Source organism: Brachyistius frenatus, unplaced genomic scaffold (assembly GCF_029030835.1).
Source record: "Brachyistius frenatus isolate BFR_SWC_R1_liver_20210118 unplaced genomic scaffold, ASM2903083v1 Contig_45, whole genome shotgun sequence".
Classification (NCBI taxonomy): domain Eukaryota; kingdom Metazoa; phylum Chordata; class Actinopteri; family Embiotocidae; genus Brachyistius; species Brachyistius frenatus.
Window position 1 is genome coordinate 740,661 of NW_027210644.1, and position 18,422 is coordinate 759,082.

The 18,422-nt window shown below is 40.8% G+C and overlaps 1 protein-coding gene across 6 annotated transcripts in view; it reads left to right on the forward strand.

Annotated features, from left to right (window-relative positions):
• iqsec1b (IQ motif and Sec7 domain ArfGEF 1b) overlaps nucleotides 1-14,174 on the forward strand; it is a 204,452-nt gene extending 190,278 nt beyond the window's left edge. For all 6 annotated transcript variants that reach the window (XM_069703208.1, XM_069703209.1, XM_069703210.1 and 3 more), the window contains 9 exons: nucleotides 1,060-1,226; nucleotides 1,750-1,889; nucleotides 2,523-2,552; nucleotides 2,725-2,850; nucleotides 2,947-3,046; nucleotides 3,804-3,965; nucleotides 4,107-4,283; nucleotides 5,671-5,720; nucleotides 9,344-14,174. In XM_069703208.1, coding sequence (XP_069559309.1) covers nucleotides 1,060-1,226; nucleotides 1,750-1,889; nucleotides 2,523-2,552; nucleotides 2,725-2,850; nucleotides 2,947-3,046; nucleotides 3,804-3,965; nucleotides 4,107-4,283; nucleotides 5,671-5,720; nucleotides 9,344-9,889 — 1,498 coding nt within the window. In that variant the 3' untranslated portion in view covers nucleotides 9,890-14,174. The remainder of the gene's footprint in view (nucleotides 1-1,059; nucleotides 1,227-1,749; nucleotides 1,890-2,522; nucleotides 2,553-2,724; nucleotides 2,851-2,946; nucleotides 3,047-3,803; nucleotides 3,966-4,106; nucleotides 4,284-5,670; nucleotides 5,721-9,343) is intronic.
• The last annotated feature ends 4,248 nt before the right edge of the window (nucleotides 14,175-18,422 follow it).

Consider the following 18,422-nt stretch of genomic DNA (forward strand, 5'->3'; position numbering starts at 1 on the left):
TGATTTAATCTTTTCGGTTATTGCAAAAGTCCCAATTTTGACAAAATAAGTATGTATCACCACTTGATGGACCAAAGAGTGTTGACCATCTCAATACAGCGGTGCATTTCATGCTATATATTAAATGTAAAGTGGGCAGGCGGTTGTCGTAGTCAGCACTGAATGCACGAGAGTTGGGCAGGTTTAAAGACCTTAACAACTTGGATGAGGACCAAATTGCTGTGGAAAGATGACTGGATCAGAGAGTCTCCAAAATAGCGTAGCTTGTGAGGTGCTCCCAGGCAGCAAAGATGACTGACAGTGGTTCGAGGAAGGTGTACTGTTGGAGGGCAGAGGAACAACTCTCCGCCACCTTTTTTTTTTAAGTGGCGAGAGATACATTTTTTTTAAGCTAACAGTTGCCCTGTTAAAGTTGTTTTATTACGCTGTTCACAGAAACTCAACACTTCCTGTATCTGCCTCCAAATTAAAAGCCTTCGAGCATTTCAGTAGAAGGATATCTTTTATTTCTTAACTAGGCTTTTATTGTGAAACATTTGTAGGGACTTGTGACTGAAAAATGAAATCAATACTTTATATGACTAATCCAGAACAACTGCTAAAAATGACATGACTATATTGTTGACTTTATTCATTTAAAGCAATTGAAAAATACATCATTATTATTGTATGTAATATTGCCACCATAGGAAGAAACAAACAGAAACAGGTGCATTTTGGTACAAATAGCACTAAATCATTTCTGAGAAGAGACACCATAAATAATCACAGGGATTTTGGAGATGTGCTGAAACAACTCTAAACTGTGGTGGGTGCAATTTACAGGACTTAAAGGGTTGACTGCTAAAGTCTTGGTGGGCCACAGCATAGTCCTCCTTCAGAGGTATTGGAGAATCCAGACCTCAGCGAGTTGGAACCGTTTTGCTAACGGATGATGAAGGACCAACATTTTAGGAAGCAGGGATTATGATAGTTTGACTTGTCAGTGTGCACTGATTTCTTTTTAAAAATGGCTTTTGATTTGGGTTTGACTTTTTGTATCCAATAACCTTTTTGCAGCCAACGCTACTGCATTTGCAACCCTGGTGTGGTGCGACAGTTCAGGAATCCCGACACCATCTTCATCCTGGCCTTTGCCATCATCCTCCTCAATACTGACATGTACAGCCCCAACGTCAAGCCTGAGCGGAAGATGAAGCTGGAGGATTTTGTTAAGAACCTTCGAGGTACTTTGTTCTCCCTCCCTGCGCCATATCTAGCTTACTGTCACAAATCCAATTTTCTCCTGAGACATTACTGTGTTTCTCCAACGATAAATATTCACTTCAAATTGAGTTTTGTCCACGCATTTTGGCTTGATTAATGGCCGTGTCAATACGTTTTTTGTTTTTTTTATTCAGTCAATGCCAAGAAAACTTTGCTATTAAAGCAAAGCACTTCTCAGTTGCCCCCAACAGATTTTGAGGGTATTAGCAAAGGACTTTATGGCATGACTAACTAATTTCTCTGCCTATTGGAGTGTCAGTAATTAAAGTACAGTGTTGAATGGATGAGAAATAGTTGTCCTTAGAGAGCTTTACAGGACATTTTTGTGTGCAATGTGAGATATATGTGCAGTGCAGCAGCAGCATGTAAGTAAATTCAGGGGTTCATCAGCTCTCATACATTTTTTTTATTATTATTATTATTTACTATCCTTCTTTTTTCTCTCCCTCTCGCTTTCTTTCTTTTCTGCTCATCATCTGACAGGAGTGGATGATGGGGAGGATATCCCTCGAGAAATGCTGGTTGGAATATATGAGAGGATTCGCAAGCGAGAGCTCAAGACTAATGAAGACCACGTGTCCCAGGTTCAGAAAGTGGAAAAACTGATTGTTGGAAAAAAGCCGGTAAGTTTGAGTTTGCGCTTGGGCTGCTGCATGCAGAGTGTGACCACTTTATCTTTCTGTCCATTCAAGACCTGAATTGAGCAAAAGCATTCAAAACAAAATTACCCCATATACCATTGAGCTGCCACAAAGTGCCGGCTTATTAATGGCCGACGTTCTCTCAGAACAAGCAGAAAAGAAAGAGCATTCTCTGCCTGAATCTACTGTCTGCACTGTGTGACACATCAATTCTTCCTGGCCGGAGACCTTCATGGTGAAATACTGTAATATGTCTTTTGCCCTGAGTGTCAGCTCCAAAAAAAAAAAAAAAAAAGGGCCGGCTGACAAGCAATAATAAATTAAATAAACAGCCTCATACTCAATGATCTTGATGGTGTTTTTTTGAAACCCGAGCCTTCCCTTCTTTCATCTGATGGCCATTTAATCAAACTAACTCCAGTTTAGTGACACAAATTTGACATGGTAGAAATGTTGAACGTTTGTCCTGTGTTCCATAAAACTAGTTTCTTGGTTTTGAATCTGACACACATTTCTTGCTTAACCTTACTTGTAATATATTTTTCTTTGATGCATCATAAACATTCCCATACATGTTCCCTAAAATATTTAATTTATGTATGTCTCACTCCTTAGATTGGCTCTTTACACCATGGTCTTGGCTGTGTAAGTATTAGTCTTTCATCTATAATGTTGAATGGGAATATTTGCAGCAGACCCCGAGGTTTTATGGAACATATAATGTAAACATTGTGTCCTGTATAAGATTACATGTTTGAAAGCCCTCTGTGAAGCAACAAAAGACTGACTCAGAAATGTTATTGTAATGTGTCTGCAGGTACTATCACTACCACACCGGAGACTGGTCTGCTACTGCAGACTTTTTGAAGTGCCCGACCCCAACAAACCACAAAAGCTGGGACTGCACCAAAGGGAGATCTTCCTCTTCAATGACCTGCTTGTGGTACGGCCGACATTACTTTTCCAGCACACTGAGAACAATCTTGAGCATGTCACTGAAAGAGTCTAAACCACAGTATATGGTATCCTTTTTTCATAGGTTACAAAAATATTCCAGAAGAAGAAGAACTCTGTGACGTACAGCTTTCGGCAGTCCTTCTCACTTTATGGCATGCAAGTGATGCTCTTTGAGAATCAGTGTAAGTGCTATTTGCATTGGCTTTTCATAAATGAGTCAGTATAGCAGCGTTATCAACAAAAATCTGTTTAGCTCCAGTGGCTGATACCCAGGAATTTCTCAAGGAACTGAAGGTGCCTTCAGTCCTTTGTTATCTGTGTTTCCACTGTGCTCTAAAGCCCTAAGAAAGTAGGGCAAATTTGTCAGCTGTCATTTTAAGAAGCAGTAGCTGTTTCACTGCATCATTTTTGTATTCAATAAAGGCATAAAAAAGCCTGGACTCTGGTTAAGGATTCCCTGAAGTGCATTGATCAAAAACAAAATAAACCTGTTTGCAGTTTCAGAAATTTACAAATGACAATTGTAAAATGCTGTAAAAATACTAGAATACTTGACTGATGAACAAGGATCAAGGTCCTATAAGTTCTTGAAACTTAAGATACCTTCTCCAGGGTAGGGCAGAGTTTTTTGGAAAGTAAAACTTAAAACTTCATTCCTCCAGTAAAAGTCCCAGTTGGGAAGTCCCTTTGGAAAGTTCCTGCAGTAGAAACCAAGTTCATGTTGCTGTGCACTGCAAACAAACTAGTTTGTGTCATCTGAACACAAACTCATACCATTTGTACCATTTTCAAATGGCCGCACTCAACTGCAAAAAGCCTGTCATCATATAGAGGGACAGATAACCTAAGTTCTGTCAGTTGTTGTTTTAAAAACGTCCCAAATGCCAGAGAGTCCATTACTTGTTCATGCGATAAAGAGTTGCTATCATCACTCTTTAGATTATCCCAATGGAGTCCGTCTGACGTCGGCCATTCCCGGAGCTGACATCAAAGTCCTCATCAACTTTAATGCACCCAATCCTCAGGACCGCAAAAAATTCACTGACGATTTACGAGAATCTATTGCAGAAGTCCAAGAGATGGAGAAGTACCGGATAGAATGTAAGAAAAATGTTGATATTTTTCTGATCATTTTCTTAACAAGTGGCTATTATACTCTCACGTCATTTCAAATAATAAGATACACGAGAGAGAAGTCTATTAATAACTTTTATTTCCATCAATGTTGCCCGTGTCCCACAGCTGAGCTAGAAAAACAGAAGGGTATAGTGAGGCCCAGCATGTCCCAGACTTCAGGGTTAAAGAAGGACACGGGAAATGGCAACCTGAGCCGAGCGAGCCTCGACGACAGCTATGCCATTGGTGAAGGCCTGAAGAGGAGCGCCCTCAGCAGCTCCCTCCGCGACCTCTCAGATGCAGGTAAAGTCAGGGGTTACCATGGTAACATACTATCTCATGTCTCATCCCTCTGCTAGCCAGAGTAGAGTGTATACCCGAGCTGGATGCTGGCATGATACTATTCACCTTTTTTTTTATGTTAATTAACTTTGAAACTTGGTAAAAGGCGGGTTCCTGTTCCTGTACAGTTCTGATTTGGGTGGTAGCCACGGCAACTGACCTGCCAATGCAGAGTGTCTGAGCCAATGAAGCATGGATATAGAGATGGGTGTGTTTGCTAATGGGCCAAGGTGTAATTGACTAGAGGCTATCAACTAATAATCCTGCATCACCGGCGGTGGAGGAGGCAGTGCTATGTAGGTCACTGCGATCAATTTGAGCATCTTAGCAGTAAGAGGAATTAATGTTACGCTATTGATTCAGGCAGGGTGTAGAGAGTTGCCTCCACACTGCAAAGCCACTCTGTATGAACACGCTCAGTGACCTGAGACTAGTAAGGTACCCTTAAGGAATGAATTGAGCTGTTTGTTTTTGTCTTTTGATGCTTTTTGAATAACATCCAACCAGTCAAGGTGGCAGCCTACATAGAGCCAAACAAGTGCTGGATTTTGTAGGGATATATTTCCTTTAGTAGCTGTTTTTGTAGACTTTAGTGTCACAAAAATTATATTTGCAGTTCATTTTGGAACTTTCTCTATCTTTAAAAGGTACAGATTTTACAGTAATACATGCTTACAAAAGGACTAGTCATGTGGAGGGCTTTTTAAATGATCCTTATTATGTTATAGTGATGTCATCTGTGTAAACTCGGTTTGGGCTTGGAGCCTACAATTTTTTTGACCAAAAGCCTCTGAAGGTAACTGAAGGCTCGGGGTTTGAAAGATATTCACCAGACGGGTAGGGTAAAACAAAACAAAACTCTACTGGTTGCATTATGGGAAATGTAGGATCAAGTCTTTTTGGATCATGATTCAGGCTCAGAAGTAAAATTTGTGATATCTTGGCCTCTGATGGTTCCATTTTAATCATTCTTTGTTTTTGTGTTTTTCACTTGGTAATCTTTTACCTTAACGGATGTGAAACTGCTGGAGTGTCCCTTAAATGCAACCAGAATGCAGTTCTTTTACTGATGGGAAGGTCTCCTGCCAGCAGTGCCTCGGGTTGCTGTGTAGACACCTCAACAAATCTTGAGGAATCTCAGAGGCTGACCCCGAGGCAGTGACTTGTTTCTTCCCCGTCTTTTAGCCCTTATTCGCCTCCCTCTGCTATGCTGACAGTGTGCTGGTAGCTAGTCATGTGCCATCTTAGTGTGTTAGGATCCTCCCATAGGTACTAGACAGAGAGGATATGTTAACCTCCACATTGCAACCAGGCATGTCTAATCTGTCATATTACATGTTCTGGGCAGGCAAGCGTGGGAGACGCAGCAGTGCAGGATCACTAGACAGCAATATGGAAGTAAGTAGGATGCAACTGATGCCAAGCTGTCCTCCGACTTTATGTTGAACACGCAACACGTTCTGTTTTATTGTTTCTTTGTCGTGTTCTTTTCTGTTCTGATGGTGTTTTTGTTGTGAGCACCTTGGTCGCTGTGCATGTATTGGGCTGAAAGGGAATGATGCTGTGTCTGGCACGTTAACTCTTCACATACACGGCATGACTAGACTAACAATCCTGACTCACATTAGGGCTGCTCTGTTGATCTGACTTTAGCCTTAGTCATCCTATATTGTCTAGTTGGTTCGGTTTTTCGCCATTTCCTGGATTTTGTCATTTTCTTCACTCAGAGTGAATCTGCTCTCAGTTCCAGCTGCTGCATGCTCACACAGTTTGAAGTGACCAACTCGCGCCACTTCCTTTCACTGATCCCTGACCTTAAAAAGAAGATCCTACCTTTTCCGTTCTACCATGCTCATTCAAGTAATGTTCACAAGGATTTTAATTTAAATAAATGTCTGTTAAGTCCCTGTGTATCACCGAATGAGGTAACACAATGGTGACTGAGCCTGTGGCCCACTAATGAAAGCTCTTGCATTTGCAGTAGGCTATTACAAACTGAACGAGCTGGATGTAGGTGGTGACATTCCAGGGAAAATCATCAGTGGGAAAAGTTACCAGCACAGCAGAGTGTTTTCCGCCAGTGAGAGTCAGCGGAGCTAACACAACAGCTTCGCTCTTCAACTGCCAAGTGACTTGATGTCACACAGGCGACACAGTTTGACTCTCTGGGAAGTCCAAAACCACAGCTATACTTATTTTTTGGCATAGGGGCTGCTAAAGAGATCTTTGAGATTGTGATTTTAAGTATTGTTCTAAGGTATTACTTTACGGGAGTAATTCAAATTTTGACCGCTTTATACTTTTTCTCCACTCCATCTCACACAAAAAATGTAATCAACAAATAATAAGCATAAACTATGTGTACATAGACACGTACAAGACTAATGGGAAATTTGCAAACTACCCATGAGTATATAATAGTAAATAGTATATAAAGTAATTTAGATTAACCTCATCTTTATCACCTATAGCATTACAGACAATGGGCCCTATTTTCATCCGCCAAGGCACAGCTCAGGGACAGCACAAGTGTGGGTGCACCACGGGCACAATTTTGGTGAACATGAGCCCAAAGTGCAACCCCAGAGGAGGAGGAACAGATAATTAGAAGGTGTGCATTTCATTCCCTTTAAGACTGCCATGGCACAGAGGACTTTCAGTTTCTACCGGCTGAAGAATGAGCAGACTAGCACCGCTGTTTAAACTTTACGCAGGAGGAAACTGACATGCTTGTCCAGGAGGTTCAGGCTCGTAATCACCAAAATTAGGGTTCTGGGAGTCGGCCCCCAAGGGCTGATGATAATGAATTGGCTTGGGAAGAGGTAACTAATATTATATATCCCTCTTACCCTGTTATTATGATAACTGTTGCCTGGCATAGCAAGCAGTTTAATGATATAAGACATAAAGTTAAACAAAAACCTGTCCCTAATAAACACAGGCAATAATTTAATGACAAAGTGAACAAGGTAAACTCTTATAATACACAATAAACATCACTGATGTTGTTGGGCTATGAACTGCACCAGGAGTTTTTAAGTGTACCTAATTTACTTTGCTATCATTAATTAAATGGCCAAAGCTGTCATGCGTAAATTGCCCTAATCTTTTGTGTGGTGTCACACTCTGTGGCTTTGCACGGCTGGCTAGATTACTAAATCAGATTAGTTGGTGAAAAGGCTTTTCAATTGTTACCTCTTTGTGTAATATATTTGCAATTCATTTGTAGTTATCCCGAGTGCCCTTTATATTTTATGGCTGAGAATTAGATAGTAGGACATCCAATGATTTTGGATAAGTTTGTTAATGTGCACTCTTGTCCACTAAAACTACAAAAACAGCTTTGCGCCAACTGCGTCAGATGTAGACCTAGTCTGAGCTGGTGGAGGCGCAAGTTGCAACTTTGTCACATAAATGTCACTGCACATGCACTTTTTTCAGCTTACTTCAGTGCTAGCTTTAATCTGGAGTTGTTATCAGACCAACCAGTCTTTAAAGGAGTCTTTTGGAGACAAATCCCATGAAAAGATATCCAGACCATCACTTTGTTTTGTCTATCTCTCAACACTTTTTGCACTGTCTTTGGCACTTTGTAGTGAGCCTCTTGGGACAGCACTGGCCCCTATGGCAATTTTGGCGCAGAGTCCAACCTGCTTAAGTACAACTTCTGTGTTCATTAACGGGATGCACTTTTTGCCCACACACAATCATTGGAAGAAGCAGTTGTAAAAAGGTAAATAGATTTTTCTGATCATAAAAGATCTTGTAAAAAGACATTCTGTGTTATCAAAATTGAATCCACTGGGTCGATAACATCAGCATAGTCTAAGCTGGGCCATGTGAGTATTTCATTTTATCCCATTCATGTGTGCAAGGAGCCAACGGGACGTCAGTCGGCTCAGTGGGCGTCTGGCATGCTTACTGCACTTGACTGTGAAGGAATCTAATGTACATGTTCTATGGGCCCAAAACTGCAGAAATGTTTGGAATTTTCTCAGCATATACACCACTGAGTAGCTTTCACTTGAGTGAATTGTGATCTGATACCAAGTTCTCCTTATTATATCCTTGATCTGAAGCCCATTAGTTCTTTCTAAAGACAGATAAAGTTCTAAAAGCACGTTAGAATTTTGCAATGCCTTTCAAAGATGAGGCTGCTCTTTGAGATTAGAGAAACACATTAACATATGAAAAGGCATAAGCACTTCATAAATCAAGACTTATGTGTGAACAGTTCCTTTTGCATGTTCTGCATGGCTCTAAAAGACCTGCTTTATTTAATTTGTCTTGGTTCCGTATTCATCTGGTTAGTCTGTGTTGCTCTGCTGTGAGTCCTTTAAAAACTACTGTCATGGTATGTTTTGTTTGTTTCTTTGTCTTGCTATAACATATCAATTAAGTCAGTGAACTGAACTTGTCAGTTGAAATCAAATGTGTGCACTTTATACATGCTGCAGCTTCAGATTGTTCTATACAGGCAGAACTACTTTACTACTGACCAAAGAACTGTAAACTTTGAAACAAGATGTAGCAGTAACATGAACTCACAAACAGCATCAGCAGTTAGAGAGCGTGAAAAGAAAGCAGTTTGTTTGCCCATGGCAGCGCAGACACCTCAGGCCCTGACAGGCTCAGCAAGCTGTGCCTCCAGACTGTTTAGAAAGAGTCGACCATGAGATGTTAGCATGGATAGACAAACAAAGGCAGTGAACCAGAAAAAGAAATGGACACTCTTTTCCACAAGGCAACACAAGCAATCATGGGAGGTTTGAGATTGGCTGTAGGAGATCATGCTGCTTGTGCTGACCTGTGAAAAGACTTCTACTAGGCTGTGTGCACTGCAGAGTGTTTCCACATCCACAGATGTGTCTTATGTATGTAAAGAAAAACTGCCAGAATTTGAATATGCAGCAAATATATTCGTCTGCTCTATCCCTTTGGATATGAAGACAGTTTGTGCTGTACGGAGCACACCGTGTCTCCTGTTTGTCTCTGTGATCTGACTGTCTTCTCTCTTGCAGGGGTCCATCATTAGCAGTCCTCACATGCGGCGGAGACCCCCCTCCAGCCGAGACTGTCCGTCCCGGCACAGCGGCCAGTCCCTGCCCAACTCCTCCTCGCTGCTCGGCACTTTGTTTGGCACCAGGCGGGTGAAGTCCCCCAGCCCCACCCCTCAGCCCCCACACCCCACCCTCATCTCCCACACTCCGCACCCCGGCAACCTGCACCACACGGCCCGCGTGGAGACGGACACGCCGGTTCCCGTCCACCCGCACCACGCCCAGTTCTGCCACGTGACCCAGAACCCCCCGCCTTACCACCACCACCACCACTACCACCCACCAGCCCACTTGCAGCACCCTCCGCACCAGTACCACCAACCCCCATCTCATGGCCAGCAGCCCCCCTACCCGCCTCACCCTCACGCACAGCACGGCCATGGAAGCCACTCAGCACACTCCTCCCACCCCGCTCACGGTCCGCACCACCACGGCCCGCCACCGCCACCCTCCCAGGGCCCCAGCAGCACCAAGCCTAAGCACAGTGGCATCAGTACAGTGGTGTGAGGGACACACGGGGGCCTCTCTGAGCCCTCTGAATAAACTTTGATCTTTCCTCCGAGGCGCTCAGCTGATGAGACGGTCGCACTGTGCATCACTGGTCTGGGGATATGAAGCCAGACGAGAATCCTGTGCCTCCTTTTTTTTTTCTTTTTCTTTTTTCTTTTTTCTTACTCACATCACTGGGGCAGTTCATTCAGCATTTATTTTCCTGTTACTCCTTTCATTTAATTTCAGGTGATAAGTCATGTCTGCCTGCTTCAAGAGCAACAGACAGCAACGCAAGACCATGCACAAAGACCACAACTACTGTTCCTCCTCAGTACATTAAAGTATCACAATCAAATATCTTGTTTAATAGTATTTTACAGAAGAAGTAAATAGTAATCTTGACGTTAATGTCTACAAAGTGAGTTTATCTAGTGTGAGGGTGGTTTGGCTAGACAGACACACAGGCAGACAGTCAGCCTCAGCAGTAGCTGTACAAGTATTTAATGTAGCGGTAGCTCACAGTGCACTGTGATATCTCTGTTAGCAGTGATAAATGTGCCAATTATTGAAGCATTTACTAATTTAGTCACAAAGATTGCTTTATGTATATTGTGCATAGCATTTTGTAACATAATAATATCAAATGTTATTATTATAATTATTATTACCAAACAAATGGCATCAATTTAAACTCTCGGTATTATACTCGCACATAGGTGGCGTAGTCTCACTGTTAAGAAACCAATCAAAGCTGTTATTAGTTAGGTAGTTGTAAGCTGTAATACTACTGTTAATGGTTGCCTTTGAGTCAGAACTCAGTTGGAGATTGTTGAGGGTTGGTGCACACCGGCCACAGTCTCATCCACTGCACTTGTCTTTGGTTTGGAGTCCTGCTCTGAAAAAAAAAAAAAAGGAACCCACAGCGAGCTGCTATACAAACAGATTTTTCTGAGTGTCCGCCCTTCAGTACTGGCTGCTAGCCCACCCTCATTTTATTTTTTTAACTATTTTTTTAGAGTCTAATAAACAATATGGATATATGTGTCGTATTGCAACCTTGGTAGGATACTTCAAGTCCCTTCTGCAGGAAGAGGAGTTTTTTTTTTTGTTTTTTTTTGTGTGTGTGTTTTCACATGGAAACTGAAAGAGTCTGTGCAAACTGTGCAGCAGGGAAACAGCAACATGACTGTCCTGGTGTGGAAGCTCTCAGCTGGCTGAGTGTGCCCTGTCCCTCTTCAGTTTCACTTGAACAGCAGGCGTCGTGCAGAGCTGTTTACTCCCTCGATCTGACTTTTTCCTCGGAGCCACAGTGAAAAAAATCAATAATTATCATTCTGTGATAGTGATAGCGACACAAATGGCAGTTTTATATCAATCATCTTTCTGACATATTATGGGATGGCTGATTGTACCTCCCAGCCATCCCGTGCACAGTATCTGTGGCGTGTGCAGAGCGGAGGCAGGGGGCTGGTGTGCTGGAGCATATTTTCTATTGAAAGTAATAGACACTGCACTTGTTCTATTTAGTTGATATCAATGGCAAAAGTTAGTCTGTATCTGCTTAAAGACTATGAGATGCATTTTTTTTTTTTAACTTGTGCAATATGTATTTACGTTTCTGTCCAAGAACAATTGCAATTTGGTGATTGTTCATTTGTGGTTTTTTTCCCATTACTTTTCTCTTTTTTCCCAGCATCCTTTGTCATTTCTTCCTTAATGTTTTAGTAAAGTGCAAGTATCCACATGGATTTGGAGGGACTGGACTTTTCACTGATACAGACTGTCACAAAAAATAACTGCATGTAACAGTGTATTTTGAGGCTATTTTCAATCTATTGTGTATTCCCAAACTATATCAGTGTTACACTTAACAGTTGTTAAAAATGAATGGTAGAATAGACCTGACTTCTTCAAGTAAACTAACTGAAGTCAACAATGTGTTTGGGTCACCAAATCTGTATCTTTTCCTGATTCACATACAGTGCAGTAGTTTCCTGGATCTTAGTGTACAACTGTAGTTAAAGCCGGCTATTATCACAGCAGAAAGAGGGAAACTGTTTGCCAACAAAAATTTGTGTTATCTTCAGAGCCATCATGACGGAATATGTACTCATCTGAAAATCTCACTGATGAGTATTTAAAATGGAACTCTTATCTTCACATTGTCTGTCAGTAACGCACATATTACTGTTGTCAAGTGATATCCAGTTGGTCAGTATTATTAAATACGTCTGTCCTCAAGGTTAAACATTTCTAATAAGCAGCCCTTATACGGGGTTCATAATGTGTAACTAAATTGATTGATTAATAAAGTAAATCATCATCAGTACATCAGAAATAATTATGTATGTATTTAAAACAACTTTTGGGTTGCCATGTTTTGGGACAAAAACAAATAAACATGTGAGCTGGTGTATTTCCCCCCCCAAAAAAAGTCCTATGCAATTATACTGTTAATGATGCTTGGTCATTATTAAAGTGTATCTCCAATAACCCATCAAGTATGCAGTTGATAAATTAAGTAGCGTACAGCTTTTCAACCGCGAGTAGCGCGCTATAGAGGAACGTTTCAATGAGTGGGTCCCTGTTTTGTTTTGATTGTTTGTGTTCACGACTGAAACACATACACATGTACAAGCACATAGAGGATGTCATATACATTCCTTTTTTCCACAGCGGTCCACTGCTCGACAGAGGCGCAGCAAAGTGCTAGCAACATCGACGTAAAACATACAAATAGACACACAATGCACATTGGTCAGAAACGCTGAATGTAAACATAACTTGTGTTTCTTTTACAATAAATTCTATAGGACAGTTACAAATCAAAGCAGGTGTCGTGCTTGGTGGAGTTTCCTGGAGTGGCAGACCACTTCACCTAAAAACCCCCTCCCCTAACAACATTTAAGATGTATACACTTATATGACGTAAAACATGGGAAAAGAGCACAGGTACTTTCTGCCACAGCAAATGGTATAATGATGTTACACTGCTTTTTGTTTCCTACCTGGAGAAATCACAACCTGGCAACCCAAATGTTGTTCCTATCGATGGTTTATTACTGATTTATAATGCATTTGTAAAACATATTTTAACAATCAATTACAAACTTTATACATTCTTTAGAATGTAGTACCATTTACAAAATGGTTTTCTTAATTTAAAATATATTTGTTGTACTTAATATACAGAAAAAGGAAATTCTAGTATCTAATATTTGCGATTAAACCACGTTCAAGGCATTCAAGTCGGTGATGTTTATGTTCCGTGGTCAGGAAAGTGCCAATATTGCATTATTTGAAATCAGTTTAATATCAAATGCATTGGGGACCAAATTTAATCAGCCCACCAATCCCACACGTCTCATCAGACCAGAATCTGATTACTGCTTAGTTGTTATGGAACAATGCAGATGGCAGCCAATAAAAGGCTTTAGTTAAATTTATTACAAATTTATTACATATAATCAGAGCATTTTAAGTCACACATTTCTAGTTCCTTTAGAGGACTGCTCTATTGTAAAACCTGTCCAGATTCCATGTGAGGTCCTTTGTTGCATGCCATTGATGCCTACCAATTTACTTTTTTTCCCGTTTCTTTTTTCGTTTCTTTTTCTTTTAAACTGTTGTTCTATCAAGCAGCATGCTTGACTAGACCCTAAACTTTCAACTGACTGATGCTCGTTTACATTTAGATGATTTCTGGCCTGCTAGTGTGTCTTTTCGTTTTAAACTTGTTTCATTCTACTCCGGCATGCATTTCACCTCTATTTCCACTGTACAGTATAGACACGGCAGTATACTGCTGAGTGTAAATAGTTGATCCACCTGGAGAAATCTAATGGAACCTAAGGAAGTAAGGAGCAATTGAAATGGTGGAAACATTTTAGGGCAGTAAAGAATGAGAAACATATGTAAATACTCTGTAAATAATTATTATCCATTATTCTTATTATTCTTATTATTACTACTCAGTGTCTGCAGTCACAATGAAGGTGCATTCCTGCTCCCCTCTGATCTTTACATAATCATGAAACTGCTTCTCTCTGCCTCCGACAGGACTGAATTATCATAGGATCTAGAGATGAACGGCTAACTGTACACGGTTAATACCGCTTCGGACTTATTTCCTGAGATGCTCCTGTTTTCTCACACTCACAGCCCACTTTTGAAGTCAAAGGGAAGGAAGGAGTGCTCTTGTTTTATTATGCATTCTGTTTCTAAGTAGACACAACCCTATTGGTGTAAAACTAGTACTGTGACCATGTTGAGAACGCGAAATAAAACAATATACTGCAAAACCTGAGCTGCCTCTGCGTCTTTTGGTTGTGTCCTTCTTCGCATCTTGGTCTTAGCTGAAGGACTTAGTTGGTTTTGAAAGGACACATTCTGTGGGCTCAGTTTGAGGACTGCTTGTTCACTCATTCACTTCTTCCTCGATAGTGGACAGTCGACAGTTAGCAGTAAGTTCAATTTCAGACGCTCACGTATCATGCAGTGGCCATTTTGATTTCTATAAAATGTGGTGCGTTTGCATTTCAGCAGCTGAAAGCAGTGTAAATGCCATTGTACCTCTTTTTGGTTCCCCTGGAGATTTTTTTAGAGCACTATATAGTGCATAAATACAGACATCAGAATTTAGAGAAATAAAATAATGGACAATGAATGTAGTGGATTATATAGAAAATAAAAGGTAATTCCCAACACCGACGCAGCCCAAATAAAGTACGATCTTATATACCTTTTTCTGCAAAATAAATGCTGATGTTTATGTATACTTCTACAGGCTTTACTACATAAAATTGGTCCCAGAGTCCCATTGCTGCTCTTTAATTGGCTTTCCTACCGATGAAATGTAATGTTGCCTGAGGATCTTTATTCTCTGACTAAAAATGAGTCCTTCCCTATCAAACAGTTATCCCACAGTCCTCAGAACAAACTTTGAGTGTTTATCTACCGAACTAAATGTCGGTATCCTAAAATGTCAAAAAATCTGAGAACGACACGACGATGCATAACATGGTCCCAGAGTCGAAGAACCACATCATAGCGTGTTCTTACTAAAAGTGGTCCCTGGAATCCAAGGAAGGCTCTATTTTCAACCGAAAATGTTTCAATACTCAACCACACTTTAGACAAAGGGGTTCTCGAATCTTAGAACCGCACTTATATTGGCCTTTCTATGTAAAGGTGGCCTTAGAAATTATTTCAAAAGGCTTTTTAACCACAAAATGTAAATGACCGAAGAAACATACACCATATTTACAGTACATGGGCTTGTCCAACTGTAAATAGTCCTAAATCCTACGAAACTGTTTTTCTACCCAAAAGAGTGATAAAGACTTCCCTACACAATGGTGGTCCTCCAATTCAATGTCCATTCAATAATAGGTCTTTGAAGATTTGTGTACCTAAACATTTGTATTTGATAGTATTCACAGGCTTTTATGTTAAAGTGGTCTTATAATTCTAGGGCTTGATCTTCATAAACTTTTTTTACCCACAGATAGTAAGTGATGCTAGAGTCTTAAGCTGAAAACAAATGGCGCCACAGGGCATCATGTGCCATACATCAAGCGCCACCTTTGGCACCAATAGGACGCTTCACACAGCAACGCGTGAATACCACATAACATGGGAAATACTAAATAATGGATAAATTGCCCATTATACTTCTAATAACAGCTCGTACAGCTCGGGATATTTCTTGACCTGTACAACTCGTCTCTCCTCATCTATTGTGAGACTGCAACAGAAGGAGGTAAGGAAGTTGAGCTGCCCAGAAGCAGAGTAGAAGAAGAACTTCTTACAGGAGCCATGAACTATAAAAAGACGTTTCTCTGGGGAGAAAAAAAAAAAATTCTGGCATGGTGACGCTGGAAATAGGACAGTATCATGTAGTGTTGCAGACGGACACTTTCAATTGTGCCTACCCATGCTAAGCCACCACAGGTGTGGAGGTTATACATGGGAAATAAGAAGAGTGGCTGTTTAGACACACACCATTATTTCTTCTGAAAGACCCCCTTCAATGAAAATCACATTTGTACCTTGTTAACAAGTCCATGTGGTGTTTTCTCTCTCTCTCTCTCTCTCTTTTACACTAGAAGACATATCATATATCATGAGGGACATAAACAGTCAACAGCTGAACATTTCTAATTTGGAACTGCAATGACAGTCTGGCAGGTTTGAAAACACAAGCACTTAACGAAGGTTTCAAACGTCACATACCTGTGTGAACCCGTAAACTTGCAAGGTGGGGCTTTCCATATCATGAAGTAGCAATCTACCGCGAGCTGCAGGGGATTGGTGGATAGGTGAGTGGAGATCGAGGCAGGCATATGTAATTTTGATGAACAGATGAGCCAGTGGTCCAAAAGGATTACGCCTGTTTTATATCTGGCGTACAGTCTCATTCCAGTTGACCAGAAACACTTGTATTGTGGAAAATTGGTGTTCCCCAAAATGTCTTTAAAATGTCTGTATGTATTTATCTTTTTTGTTGTTGCAATATTGCTATAAAAAAAAAAAAAAAAAAAAATAGAGAGTCCACAGTAAACTTTGAAAAGTTACAAGGTGTATCGTGTGTGCAATCTCGAAATGTAAACTCCTCCTCGGGTCATTAAAGGGGTCACTGGGTCAAGCTGGATCCTACTCTGTCCATAATGTGATCAGTAACATCTTTTGTTGGACCCTTCGCGCACATTTTTTTAAACTCCACCCTCACAGTCTGTAACACAGGCTCTCTGTCAGTAATGAGATAACCCTGATTACATCATCTGAGTTTTATTCTTCACGGTATTTCCACAGGGTCCGTATGTTGTGCCCCTCATGATGACTACATTGACCTTGATGTGTACAGTTGGTGGAGTTCCCCTTTAAAACACCCATATTCCCAAAAACAATACTGAGGACATGGCATCTGTGTCCTCAGCAGCAGCTACATGGCCCTGCTCTGAAGCAATACATGCATTAATCTATCTAACGATACAAAGGCCAGCAGGGACAGTGACGTATTTGTATGAACCTTAACAAAATTCTCTGGATGTTGTCACTGCTGATGAAGGTCAGTAGATTAATTATTTTCTCAGTCTTGCGCAACCAGCATGCCTTGGCCGCCCGCCTGCCTGTGGCAGGTGGTCTTAGTGACAGTTTGCCCTGTTTGTCTGTCCGGCCCTCGAGGTTGGAGCTAAATATAGATCCCAGCTTTGAGGGCCACATCCTCCGTGTCAGCAGGACGACGTCATCATGCAGCTGGGAGGGACAGACTACAGGGCTTTATTTCCTCTGCCGGCAAAGACTGGTTTGCATTATATTTAGTGTACATTCAGTGACACACAAACCCACAGCTTTCTTTTCATATTTCAGTTCGTAGACAATTTTATGTATTTTTTTTCTCATTTTTTTTTTTTTTTTACAGCTTTTAAAGTCCCCCTCTACTTTAAAAAAAAAATGTGTTTCCACTCATGTACCTACAGTTGACTTTCAGAGCGTCACTGTACAGAATGGTATGCGCAGACTTTAAAACTACGAGCCTGTTATCACATGTATCTACTGACGTGCGAAGGTTCCTCGTTACTAAAAATCTGATTTGAAGAGTTGGGCGCCTGCGACCGTGATATGGGACAAAATTTCAGTTTTCAGTATTCCATTCAACTCTACAATTTTTTGATGATGTGGAAACTTGAACATTTCAGTGCAGAAAGAGAGATTGGCCTTTACAATAAAGTATGAGACATCCTGTATCAAGAGGAAATATTTTCAGAAATGAAATATATACTTGAAAAGGCTATTCCAAAGATTTTGCAATACATAAGAGTGAGTAGACATGATTTTAGGGCATTTTTCCACAATAATTGCAATTTTTTTTTGTGGAAATAAACACATTAGAGGATCTTTACTTTGCCAGTGGTGGAAATGTGTCTGTAGCCTATCTATCTATCTATCTATCTGTCTGTCTGTCTGTCTGTCTGTCTGTCTGTCTGTCTGTCTGTCTGTCTGTCTGTCTGTCTGTCTGTCTGTCTGTCTGTCTGTCTGTCTGTCTGTCTGTCTGTCTGTCTGTCTGTCTGTCTCTATTTCTCTCACTTTATTCTTTTTGCACACTGCGCCATCGGGTGGAGGGCACACAGTATTGTTAAGATATGTTCCGGTGCTGTCGGAAATATCACGACGGCAAAGCGAGAAGAGGTGACGTGCACGTGGAATGTTTAGATCTTCACGTGACAAAATATGTGATGTAACCGCGCATTTATTATATTAAATATTGAAATAAAGGCGATTTGTTTTTGCCCACGGCCCTGCATTCAGAAGATTGGAAAAAATTAAATCCTGTAAATAACCTTGGTGAAAGAGACATTTTTGCATTGATATATTATTTGATTATTTTTTTTAAATAGCCTTTAAAACGAACACGTTTTTTTTAAACTTTCAAAATGTCTTCATATTTCTTAGTTTTTGTTGTTTCTATGTTTTCTATGTTAAAAACCAACTGTTTACAATGGTGCCGTGAAAGCATCTCCTGGCGTCATAGCGCGTCATCAGCATG